At 48.1% G+C, this 13,029-nt stretch overlaps 1 protein-coding gene across 1 annotated transcript in view; it reads right to left on the bottom strand.

Moving 5' to 3' along the window:
* Positions 1–13,029, bottom strand: part of LOC144601979 (F-actin-uncapping protein LRRC16A-like) — a 151,327-nt gene that overhangs the window by 118,405 nt on the left and 19,893 nt on the right. The window contains exons 6-7 of the mRNA XM_078414660.1: positions 12,921–12,998; positions 5,995–6,071 (exon numbers count right to left, since the gene is read on the bottom strand). Of these exons, the coding sequence (XP_078270786.1) occupies positions 5,995–6,071; positions 12,921–12,998 (155 nt within the window). The remainder of the gene's footprint in view (positions 1–5,994; positions 6,072–12,920; positions 12,999–13,029) is intronic.

Raw genomic sequence — 13,029 nt, 5'->3', positions numbered from 1 at the left:
CTGCATGTTTACTTTCAGTGACTGATGGTGTAGAATCAATCGCATGCATTTCGGAAAGGCGCCCAGTAGAAACAAGGAACAAGGCAAGTCCAGCAGCATAATCAAGGACCACTCCCTCTTCTCCCCTCTCCCATCGGGCAAATGGTAAAGAAGTGTGAAAACGCACACCTCCAGATTCAGGGACAGTTTCTTCCCAGCTGTTATCAGGCAACTGAATCATCCTACCAACAACTAGAGAGCAGTGCTGAACTACTATCTACCTCTTTGGTGACCCTCGGACTATCTTTGATCGGACTTTGCTGGATTTATCCTGCACTAAACATTATCCCCTTTATCATGTACAGTATCTATCTAGACACTATAAATGGCTCGACTGTAAACACGTATTGTCTTTCTGTTGACTGGTTAGCACGCAACAAAAGCTTTTCACTGTACCTTGGTGCACATGACAATAAACTAAACTGAAGCAAAGGAAGTAGTTTACACAAAATGCTGGAGTAACTCAGCGGGTCAAGCAGCATCTCTGGAGAACATGGATAGGTGATGTTTCACAGAGTGCTGGAGTAACTCAGCGGGTCAGGCAGCATCTCTGGAGAACATGAAAGGGTGACGATTGAGGTTGGGACCCTTCTTCCTGGATACCCAGACTGATGAAATAACCCAACTTCCAATGCTTTTATTAAGGTTTTAACGAATTTATGCCTTGGTTCCTCAAAGCCTTTATTCTGTAAACGTCCTTTATAATCATAGAAAGACACAAAGTCAAGTCAAATTTATTGGTATAGCACATTTAAAAACAACCCATGTTGACCAAAGTGCTGTACATCAGTTCAGGTACTAAGAAACGAACATACAATGGCACACAAACATAACAGCACATACATAAACAGTTCACAGCGCCCCCTCAATGAGCCTCAAATGCTAAGGAGTAGAAATAGGGTTTTGAGCCTGGACTTAAAGGAGTCGATGGAGGGGGCAGTTCTGATGGGGAGAGGGATGCTGTTCCACAGTCTAGGAGCTGCAACCGCAAAAAGCGCGGTCACCCCTGAGCTTAAACCTAGACCGCGGGATAGTCAGTAGCCCCAAGTCAGCCGACCTGAGGAACCTGGAGAAACTCAGCATGTTAGATCGTTAATCAAGATATCAGAAGGCATATCTAAAAAAAACGATGTAACTTTCACTATTTACAGAGAGAGATGAGAAAGAACACGAACTTATATTTCCAGGCAAGTAATTAAAAATAGAATTAACTCCGTAAGTGAAATGTTGTCCGGTCTCATGAGACTTAGTTCAGTTTAGTTTAATTCAGTTTAGTTTATTGTCACGTGTACCGAGGTACAGTGAAAAGCTTTTGTTGCGTGCTAACCAGTCAGCGGCAAGACAATACATGATTACAATCGAGCCGTTCACAGCATTAGGAGTGGGAGCCAAAGACACAAAACTCAACGGGACAGTCAGCATCTCTGGATAGAAGGAACGGGTGACGATTCGGGTCTGGGCCGAGACCCTGAAACATCATCTATTCCTTTTCTCCAGAGATGCTGCCAGCCCTGCTGAGTTAGACAACAGACAATAGACAATAGGTGCAGTAATAGGCCATTCAGCCCTTCGAGCCAGCACCGCCATTCAATGTGATCATGGCTGATCAATCACAATCAGTACCCCGTTCCTGCCTTCTCCCCATACCCCCTTCCCCAAACCCCCTGTCCCGCTGAGTTACTCCAGCATTTTGTGTTTATCTTCGGTGTAAACCAGCATCTGCAGATCCTTCCTACTAATATGTAAGGGGCCTGGTTTTGAATTCGCTCGACCCATTCCACTCCATTTATCATTTTAAAAGGCATCTTCTCAGTCCTTTTTTTGATTAAAACCCCAGTCCCCCTCTGGTGTAGTGAATCAAACATGGCGGGACTGACGTATTATGAAAGAATGGAGCGACTGGGCTTATATTAACAGGAATTTAGAAGGATGAGAGGGGAACTTATAGAAACGTATTAAATTATTAAGGGATTGGACAGGCTAGATGCAGGAAAAATGTTCCCAATGTTGGGGGAGTCCAGAACCAGGGGTCAGTTTAAGAATAAGGGGTAGACCATTTAGGACAGAGATGAGGGAAAACATTTTCACCCAGAGAGTCGTGAATCTGTGGTATTTTCTACCACAGATGGCAGTGGAGGCCAATTCACTGGATGTTTTCAAGAGAGAGTTGGATAGAGCTCTTAAGGCTAACGGAATCAAGGGATATGGGGAGAAAGCACGAAAGGGGTACTGATTGTGAATGATTAGCCATGATCAAAGGGCCAAATGGCCTCCTCCTGCACCTATTCTCTATGTTTCTAGGTACTCTAACAATGATTAAGAAACATTTAGACAGGTACATGGATCGGACCGGTTTAGAGGGATTTGGACCAAACGCAGGCAGGTGGGACTCGTGTAGCTGGGCCATGTTGGCCAGTGTGGGCAAGGTGGGCTGAAGGGCCTGTTTCCACGCACATGGCTCAATGTGTTGTTACTTTCAGGGAGTTATGGAGACCAATTCCTCGTTTTCCCATTCTCCATTTTCTCCGCTGAAACATTCAGTGCGAGTAGCAGTTGGGGGAAAGTGGGAAGTGCTGAGGGAAGCGTTCTCCCCGTGACCTGAGTGGGTTTTTCCCGGGCACTCCTGGTCAGGAAGGCCAGCTCTGTCCTGGGTTGCCCCCTCGACTCAGTGCAGGCGGTGGTAGAGAGGAGGACGATGGCAAAGATAACATCGCTGCTGGACAACGACTCCCACCCCATGCAGGACAATGTCACTGCACTGAGTAGCTCCTTCAGTGTCAGACTCCTTCACCCCAAGTGCGTGAAGGAGAGATATCGGAGGTCCTTCCTTCCCGCTGATGTGAGACTGCACAACCAGCACTGCTCCCAGAAGACGAGTCAACAATAACAGTTAAGAACACACAGAAAACTGATGACAATTTATCCTTGTCTTTACTTTTATTTATAATGAATGATCTCTTGCTATCTATCCACTTTGCTGCTGTAGCACTGAAAATCTCCCCGGTGTGGGACGAATAAAGGAATATATTATTATTATTATTATGTTTCCTCCCACACTCCAAAGACGTGCAGGTTTGTAGGTTTCTGTAAACTGTAAATTGTCCCCAGTGTGCAGGATAGTGCTAGTGTACGGGGCGGTCGTTGGTCGGCGTGGATTCGATGGGCCGAAGGGCCTGTTTCTACACCGTATCTCTAAAGTGTGGAGCTTTTATGAAAATGACTTTTTTTTTTCTGCTGCCTGTAATATTTCAATCAGCTCACCTGGAGTGGCCCAAGGTATGTACCACGCAGTTTGTGAGGGAGGACTTGAGTTCCTTAAGTTCACGTGATAGGAGCAGAATTAGCCCATCGAGCCGACTCCGCCATTCAATCACGGCTGATCTATCTTTCCCCCTCAACCCCATTCTCCTGCCTTCTCCCCATCACCCCTGACACCTGCACTAATCAACAATCTATCTATCTCTGCCTTAAACATATCCATTGACTTGGCCTCCACAGCCTTCTGTGGCAATGAATTCCACAGATTCACCACCCCCTGACGAAAGAAATTCTCAGGCCAGAGGTGGAATGGACGGGGGAGGGAGGAGGGAGGAGGGGGGGGTGCTGTGGAGTGCTGTGTTGGTGAGATGTGATGTAAGAGAGTGGGTGAGTCAGGAGGCCGTGTGCGCAGAGCGTAGAACTCCACCATGTTGGCTCTCAGGGGTCCTGTGAGCTGCTCAGTCAGTCACACAGGCTATGTCTGTGGGTGACGGGACGGTGAAGTGCGGGCGGGCGGCGCCGTGAGCCGGGCTGTGGGAAACTGAGCCCACCCGCGGCGCGCGTCCAATGGCTGCTCTTTCACTCTGCGGTGTGGGGTGGGGGGGTGACCTCCCACTGAAACCGGGACGGAAGCAGATCCGAGCTGAGAGTGGGGCTGTCTGCAACTCAGGGGGGGAGGGAGGAGGGGGGGAGGGAGGGGAGGGGGGAGAGGGAGGGGGGGAGGGAGGGGGGAAAGGAGAGGGTGAGGAGGGGAGGAGGGAGGGAGGAGAGAGGAGGGAGGAGAGGGTGGGGGGTTGGGGAGGGAGGGGTTAGAGGGGTGGGAGGGGAGTGGGGAGGAGGGGAGGGAGGGGGGTAGGATGGGAGGGAGGGAGGTGGGGTGCGGAGGGGGTGGGCGAGGGAGGGGGGTAGGAAGGGATGGAGGAGGGAGGGGGAGGGGATGGAGAGAGAGGGAGGGAGAGTGGAGAGGGTGCTGCACCAATGCAGGAGTGGTTTGGGCCCAACGGGTCCACTTGGTTTAGTATTATTATAAATCTTTCAAGTGAAGAAAATAATACAATAAACCCTCGTTATTATAGATCTCGTAATAATGGATTTTGGTTATAGTGGACTGTCTCTTTAAGAAAACAGGCGGTTGGTTATGTTGCAGAAATCATTGGAATTGACAAGGTGTGGTAATTGACAAGGTATTGAAATGTACAAGGTTTTGAAATTGACGAGGCATTGAAATGGTCAAGGCATTGAAATTGGCGAGGCATAGACATTGACAAGGCATTGACATTGACAAGGCATTGAAATTGACAAGGCATTGAAATTGGCATGGCATTGAAATTGGCAAGGCATTGACATTGGCGAGGCATTGACATTGACAAGGCATTGAAATTGACAAGGCATTGACATTGACAAGGCTTTGAAATTGACAAGGCATTGAAATTGGCAAGGCATTGACATTGACAAGGCATTGATATTGACGAGGCATTGACATTGGCGAGGCATTGACATTGGCAAGGCATTGAAATTGGCAAGGCATTGAAATTGGCAAGGCATTGAAATTGGCGAGGCATGGAAATTGGCAAGGCATTGACATTGACAAGGCATTGACATTGGCAAGGCATTGAAATTGGCAAGGCATTGACATTGGCGAGGCATTGACATTGGCGAGGCATTGACATTGACAAGGCATTGACATTGACAAGGCTTTGAAATTGACAAGGCTTTGAAATTGACAAGGCATTGAAATTGGCAAGGCATTGACATTGACAAGGCATGGACATTGGCGAGGCATTGACATTGGCAAGGCATTGAAATTGGCAAGGCATTGAAATTGGCAAGGCATTGAAATTGGCGAGGCATGGAAATTGGCAAGGCATTGACATTGACAAGGCATTGACATTGACAAGGCATTGACATTGACAAGGCATTGATATTGACAAGGCATTGAAATTGACAAGGCATTGACATTGACAAGGCATGGATATTGACAAGGCATTGACATTGACAAGGCATTGACATTGACAAGGCATTGACATTGACAAGGCATTGATATTGACAAGGCATTGAAATTGACAAGGCATTGACATTGACAAGGCATGGATATTGACAAGGCATTGACATTGACAAGGCATGGATATTGACAAGGCATTGAAATTGACCAGCAATCGCTTTGATCGATATTTAACTCTATTAAACAATCAAACAGCCTTTAGTATTTTTAGCTGCAGTAGCAAAAATACATTGTCAGCTACACCTGAAGTTGGTGTGAACTCGGTAGGCTGAAGGGTCTGTTTCCACTCTGTATCTCTAAAGTTTAATGGTCACACAGCAGATTCAGTCCGCTATAAACAAAATCCGCTATAAACAGGTCCGTTATAGTGATGTGTGTCGGAAAGAACTGCAGATCTGAAGAAGGGCACCCATTCCTTCTATCCACAGGTGCTGTCTGTCCCGCTGAGTTACTCCAACATTTTGGTGTCTATCTTCCGTTATAACAAGGGTTTACTGTATTTGAGAACAACGTTGTTGTTTCACGGAGAGACCGCGAGGTGTTTGGAGCGAATCCCTTGCTCGGTTATAGCGGGCAATAACGAACCCCAATCCCCCACCACCACATGGTCAGTGAGATCGAGGGTTTACTGTATTTAAAGCAAGACGAGAACGAGCGAAGAAAAACATCTTTAAAGCAAATGGCAGATGGATTACCTGTGGGAGAAGATACTTTTACACAGGTGCAGAGATGCCAAGTGTTGGCAACATCCCCTCAGAAGTGCCGCACACACCTGCAAAACAAGAACGTTTAGTAACCCGTGACATCCACAGCCATCTTGTACATATCCCCAACTTACAGAACGCACAACTCCAATTGTAGTTCATGAGTTATAGGAGCAGAATTAAGCCATTCGGTCCATTGAGTCTACTCTGCCATTCAATCATGGCTGATCTATGCACCTATCCCTTGTATGACTATCCATCTGTCTACCCATGTACCAATTCTATTTGTCTGTCTGTCTGTCTGTCTGTCTGTCTGTCTGTCTGTCTGTCTGTCTGTCTGTCTGTCTGTCTGTCTGTCTGTCTGTCTGTCTGTCTGTGTCTGTCTGTCTGTCTGTCTGTCTGTCTGTCTGTCTGTCTGTCTGTCTGTCTGTCTGTCTGTCTGTCTGTCTGTCTGTCTGTCTGTCTGTCTGTCTGTCTGTCTGTCTGTCGTAACTCAGCGGGTCAGGCAGCATCTCGGGAGAGAAGGGATGGGTGACCTTTTGGGTTGAGACCCATATTCAGACTGATGTCAGGGGAGGGGGCGGGACAAAGATAGGATGTAGTCGGAGACAGGAAGACAGTGGGAGAACTGGGAAGGGGGAAGGGAAAGAGAGGAAAAGCAGGGACTATCTGAAGTTGGAGAAGTCAATGTTCATACTGCTGGGGTGTAAACTACCCAAGAGAAATATGAAATGCTCATACCGCTGATCATTCCAGAAAAAACATTTTCACCCAGAGAGTTGTGAAATTGTGGAATTCTCTGCCACAGAGGGCAGTGGAGGCCAAATCACCAGATGGATTTAAGAGAGAGTTAGATAGAGCTCTAGGGGCTAGTGGAATCAAGGGATATGGGGAGAAGGCAGGCACGGGTTACTGATTGTGGATGATCAGCCATGATCACAATGAAAGGCGGTGCTGGCTCGAAGGGCCAAATGGCCTCCTCCTGCACCTATTTTCTATGTTTCAATATTCTCTGCAATAGAACTGTGCGAAATTTCTCTTCCCACAAGAAAAGAAAATGATGCCTGAAGGCTAGATAGTTTTTGAAGATTAAAAATGCTCTCGAAGCAGATTCAATTATGACTTGTAAAAGACAGATATCCGAAGAAGGATGTGCTGGCTCTGGAGAGGGTCTGGAGGAGGTTTACAAGAATGATCCCAGGAATGAGTGGGTTAACATATGATGAGCGTTTGTCGGCACTGGGCCTGTACTCGCTGGAGGTTAGAAGGATGAGGGGGGAACCTCATTGAAACTTACAGAATAGTGAAAGGCTTGGATAGAGTGGATGTGGAGAGGATGTTTCCACTAGTGGGAGAGTCTAGTACTGGAGGTCATAGCCTCAGAATTAAAGGGCGTTCTTTTAGGAAGGTGATGAGGAGAAATGTCTTTAGTCAGAGAGTGGTGAATCTGTGGAATTCTTTCCCACAAAAGACTCTGGAGGCCAAGCCAGTGGATATTTTTAAGGGAGAGATAGATTAGAACTTGATTAGTACGGGTGTCTGGGGTTATGGGGAGAAGGCAGGTGAATGGGGTTAGGAGGGAGAGATAGATCAGCCATGATTGAATGGCGGAGTAGACTTGATGGGCCAAACGGCCTAATTCTACTCCTATTACAAATGACCTTACGATGCAGCAGAGAACTGTACAAGAATATCCTTCCTCAAATTTGGAGTACTCCAGGTGCAGTCTCACTAGGGCCCTGTACAAACTCCAACTAAACTCCAAACTGCCCTTGTCTAGTTTAGTTTATTGTTGTCCCATGCATCGAGGTACAGTGAAAAGCCTTTCTTTGTGCACTATCCAGTCGTAGAAAAGACTGCGCATGATTGGAATCAAGCCATCCACACAGCACAGATAAAGGATAAAGGGGAGATGGGACACAAAATGCTGGAATAACTCAGCGGGGCAGGCAGCATCTCTGGAGAGAAGGGATGGGTGACGTTCCTGGGTCGAGACCCTTCTTCAGACTGATAACGTATCGGGTCGAGTCTCTTCTTCAGGTCTGAAGAAAGGTCTCGTCCCGAAACTCCATCCATTCCTTCTCTCCAGAGATGCTGCCTGTCCCGCTGAGTTACTCCAGCATTTTGTGTCCATCTTCGATTTCAACCAGCATCTGCAGTTCCTTCCTACACCTAAAGGATTAAAGGTACTGACCTCCCATTTAGCGCAAGATAAAGCCCGATAAGGTCCAATTGAAGATAGTTCAAAGGTCTCCAATGAGGTAGACGGAGGTCAGGACTGCTCTCTAGTTGGTGGTAGGACGGTTCAGTTGCGTGATAACAGCTGGGAAGAAACTGTCCCTGAATCTGGAGGTGTGCGTTTTCACACTTCGATACTTCTTGCTTGAGGGGAGGGGGGAGAAGAGGAAATGGCCAGGGCGAGACTGGTCCTTGATTACGTTGTTGGCCTTGTCGTGGGCCATCTTACAAGCCTCCCTCCCAACTCACACTGTGAGAGACATTGATAATTGACATTTGAGACGAGATTGATCCCTGGGATGGCAGGACTGTCATATGAGGAAAGATTGAAAAGACTAGGCTTGTATTCACTGAAGTTTAGAACGATGAGAGGGGATCTTATAGAAACATATAAAATTATAAAAGGACTGGACAAGCTCGATGCAGAAAAAATGTTCCCAATGTTGGGTGAGTCCAGAACCAGGGGCCACAGTCTTAGAATAAAGGGGAGGCCATTTAAAACTGAGGTGAGATGGAACTTTTTCACCCAGAAAGTTGGAATTTGTGGGATTCTCTGCCACAGAGGGCAGTGGAGGCCAAATCACTGGATGGATTTAAAAGAGAGTTAGATAGAGCTCTAGGGGCTAGTGGAATCAAGGGATATGGGGAGAAGGCAGGCACGGGTTACAGATTGTGGATGATCAGCCATGATCACATTGAATGGCGGTGCTGGCTCGAAGGGCCGAATGGCCTCCTCCTGCACCTATTTTCTATGTTTCTATGTTTCTATGATAAATTGAGCAGCGATAATTGAGCAGTGTATATTCCGCAGAATATCACCAGCGTTTCACAAGGAGAGATGACATTAATCTGACACGTACTCCCTGGAATACAGACGGTTAAAGATTAATTTGGGAGAGATTTATCGGACTTAGGAAGAAAGCGATGGTAAAGCTAGAAAATGTTCTGTCATTGGAAAATCCAGGCTTTTCTGGGTAGAAGGCAGGCAGCAAACATCTGTTCATGCTGTGGGTTATGGAAGTGTGGAACTCTCTCCCACGGACACCAGATGCTCCATGCATAATTTAACATTGGAGCTTGGTAAATGTTTGCTATCCAAGGGTATTAGGAGATGTGGTGTTAACGTTGTCTGTGTACTGTGGATTATGGATTCAAAGCAGAGAGATGGTAGAGTGAGGGGTGGATATGGGTGCGTACACTCACAAACGCACGCACGCACACACGCAGGCACGCACACCAACACGCAACACGTGCTCCAGCACAGACACGCACACACTCACGCGAGCACACACACACACACACAAACAACACACGCACCAGCAGACACGCTCACACGCACACACGCTCACACCCACTCACACACGCACGCAAGAACACACTCACATGTACACACGCCCACACACGCACACCAACACTAAACGCATGCTCCAGCACAGACACGCACACACTCACGCGAGCACGCACACACACAAACAACACACGCACCAGCAGACACGCTCACACCCTTACACCCACTCACAAATGCACACACTCACGAATGCACGCAAGAACACCCTCACATGCACACGTGCACGCACGCACACACCAACACTCAACACATGCTCCAGCACAGGCACACACACACTCGCATGCACACACACACACGTGCACGCACGCACACACCAACGCTCAACACACGCTCCAGCACAGACACGCACTCAGTCAAGCGAGCACGCACACACACAAAGAAACACATGCACCAGCAGACACGCTCACATCACCTACAAATCCACACACATGCACAAGCGCATTCACACACACAGGAACACACGCGCACGCACACAACACATGCACCAGCAGTCTTGCACACACATGTTCACACGCACACACCCACTCACACCCACACACACACGAGCGCAGGTGCACACACGCACTCACAGGAACACAGGCACACATGCATGCTCACACTCGCACACTCAACGCAACGCAACAGGCACAAACAGACACTCACACACGCACACACCCACTCACACATGCAAGCACCCGCTCACACATGCACATTCATACACAGGCACAAGTGCAAACACACACAAACACTCGCACACACCAGCACAGACACATACACACGCACGGCATGCACACTCACACAAACATAGGCACACACACGAAGGCACACATGGACGGGCACGCACACTCGCACACTCACACACACACACACATGCACAGGCCCAGGCTTGCACACATACATGCACACACACACACACACGCACACACAAATGCACGCACTCACACACATGCATGCACGCACACGCACAGACACACGCTCACACTCACACGCATGCATGCACACGCACAGTTGATTAAAATAGAAAATGCTTTGCAGAGGTAGAATTAAAGTTGGTGCTGGACAATAGCATTTTGATTGTGTGTGATCTACTTTCTTCCGCACAGATGGGGGATTAACAATGTATTACTTCTGGAAGGACCAGGCACTGAAATCATTCTGTCTTTCTACTGACGAGCCGGGTAGATTTGTCTTACAGTTATCGAACATGGAAACAGGCTCTTCAGACCAAAATGCCCCATCACAGATAGTCAATGTGCTGATTGCCTTTTTGACCAACTTATTGACCAGTGGTGACATTATCAAGGAACTATATATATGCATCCCTCTGCTCTACAACAGTCCACAGAGCCCTGCCATTCGTTATGCAGGTCCCGGCCTTGTTGGACTTTCCAAAATGCGGAGTCAGGGGGTATGGGGAGAAGGCAGGAACGGGGTACTGATTGAGAATGATCAGCCATGATCACATTGAATGGCGGTGCTGGCTCGAAGGGCCGAATGGCCTCCTCCTGCACCTATTGTCTATTGTCTATAGTTCCATTTCCAAATCCCTCTCCACCTTTCCTATGCCTGTACCTGTCCGTGTGTATTTTAGATGCTGTTAAACGACCTGCCTCAACTACCTCCTCCGGCAGCTTGTTCCATACACCCACCACCCTCTGTGTGAAAAAGTTACCCCTCGGATTCCTATTAAATCTTTTCCCCTTCACCTTGAACTGGTCCTCGATTCCCCTACTCTGGGTAAAAGACTGTGCTTCTACCCGATCTATTCCTCTCACGATTTTGTACACCTCTATAAGATCTCCCCTCATCCTCCTGCGCTCCATGGAATAGAGACCCAGCCTGCTCAACCTCTCCCTGTAGCTCGCCCTATAACATGTTCTATCTATGCTACTCCCACCTGCCTGTTTGGTCTATATGCCTCTAAACCTGCCCTACCCATGTAGCTGTCTAAGTGTATCTTAAATGTTGGGATAGTCCCAGCCTCAACTACCTCCTCTGGCAGCTCATTCCACACACCCACCACCATCTGTGTGAAAATGTTACCGTTCAGATTCCTATTACATCTTTATCCCCGTCACCTTCAACCGATGTCCTCTGGTCCTCGATTCCCCTACTCTGGCAAGAGACTCTGTGCATCTACCCGATCAATTCCTCTCGTGATTTTATACCCCTCGATAAGATCACCCCTCATCCTCCTGCGCTCCAAGGAATAGAGTCCCAGCCTGCTTAGCCTCTCCCTACAGCTCAGGCCCTCGAATCCTGGCAACAACCTCGTAAATCTTCTCTGTACCCTTTTCAGCTTGACAACATTTTTCCTATAACATGGTGCCTAGAACTGAACACAATACCAGTGATCCCCGCACACTAACACTATCCAACACACACTAGGGACAATTTTACATTTATACCCAGCCAATTAACCTGCAAACTTGTACGTCTTTGAAGTGTGGGAGGAAACCGAAGATCTCGGAGAAAACCCAAGCAGGTCACTGGGAGAACGTACAAACTCCGTACAGACGGCGCCCGTAGTCGGGATCGTACCCGGGTCTCTGGCGCTGTAAGGCTGCAACTCTACCGCTGCGCCACCGTGCCACTCAAATTATATTGCATCTTCTGCATAGATTTACTTTAGACTTGCAGCGTGGAAACAAGCTCTTTGGCCCACCGAGTCCGCGCCGACCAGCGATCCCCGCACACTAACACTATCCCACTCACACTAGGAACATTTTACAATTTGTATTGAAGCCAATTAACCTACAAACCTGTATATCTTTGGAGTGTGGGATGAAATCAGAGATCCCGGAGAAAACCCACGCAAGTCACGGGGAGAACGAGCAAACTCCGTACCGACAAGCACTCATGGTGAGGATGGAACCCGGGTCTCTGGCGCTGTGAGGCAGCAACTCTACGGCCGCGCCACCGTGACGCCCGGATCCAGCTGAATCCTTGTAGGCCGATTCCTCGGATGTGAATCAAGGCGGCACGGTGGCGTGGCGGTAGAGCTGCTGCCTTACAGCGCTTCCATCCCGACTACGGGTGCTGTCTGCACGGAGTTTGCACGTTCTCCCCGTGACCTGCGTGGGTTTTCCCCGAGATCTTCAGTTTTGTCCCACACTCCAAAGACGTGCAGGTTTGTAGGTTAATTGGCTTGGTATAAGTGTAAATTGTCCCTAGTGGGTGTAGGCTTGTGCGGGGATCGCTGGTCGGCGCGGACTCGGTGGGCCGAAGGGCCTGTTTCCGCGCTTTATCTCCAAAACTAAACTAAAGAAAAGTCTCTGAGCCATGAACTGGAAAATTCAGATCATTGCTTTCAAACACATACATGGCAACAATATGAAACACAAGTACGTACCATATCTAAAGCACAGTCAGTGTTTGACAGATCGAGATGAGCAATTGCATTTGGCTGGGACAGGAAATTGTACAGGTTCTGTAAAAAGACAAACACAACAAAACTTGCA

This window comes from Rhinoraja longicauda, chromosome 2, assembly GCF_053455715.1.
Source record: "Rhinoraja longicauda isolate Sanriku21f chromosome 2, sRhiLon1.1, whole genome shotgun sequence".
Taxonomy (NCBI): domain Eukaryota; kingdom Metazoa; phylum Chordata; class Chondrichthyes; order Rajiformes; family Arhynchobatidae; genus Rhinoraja; species Rhinoraja longicauda.
This window is presented reverse-complemented; position numbering and strand designations above follow the sequence as displayed.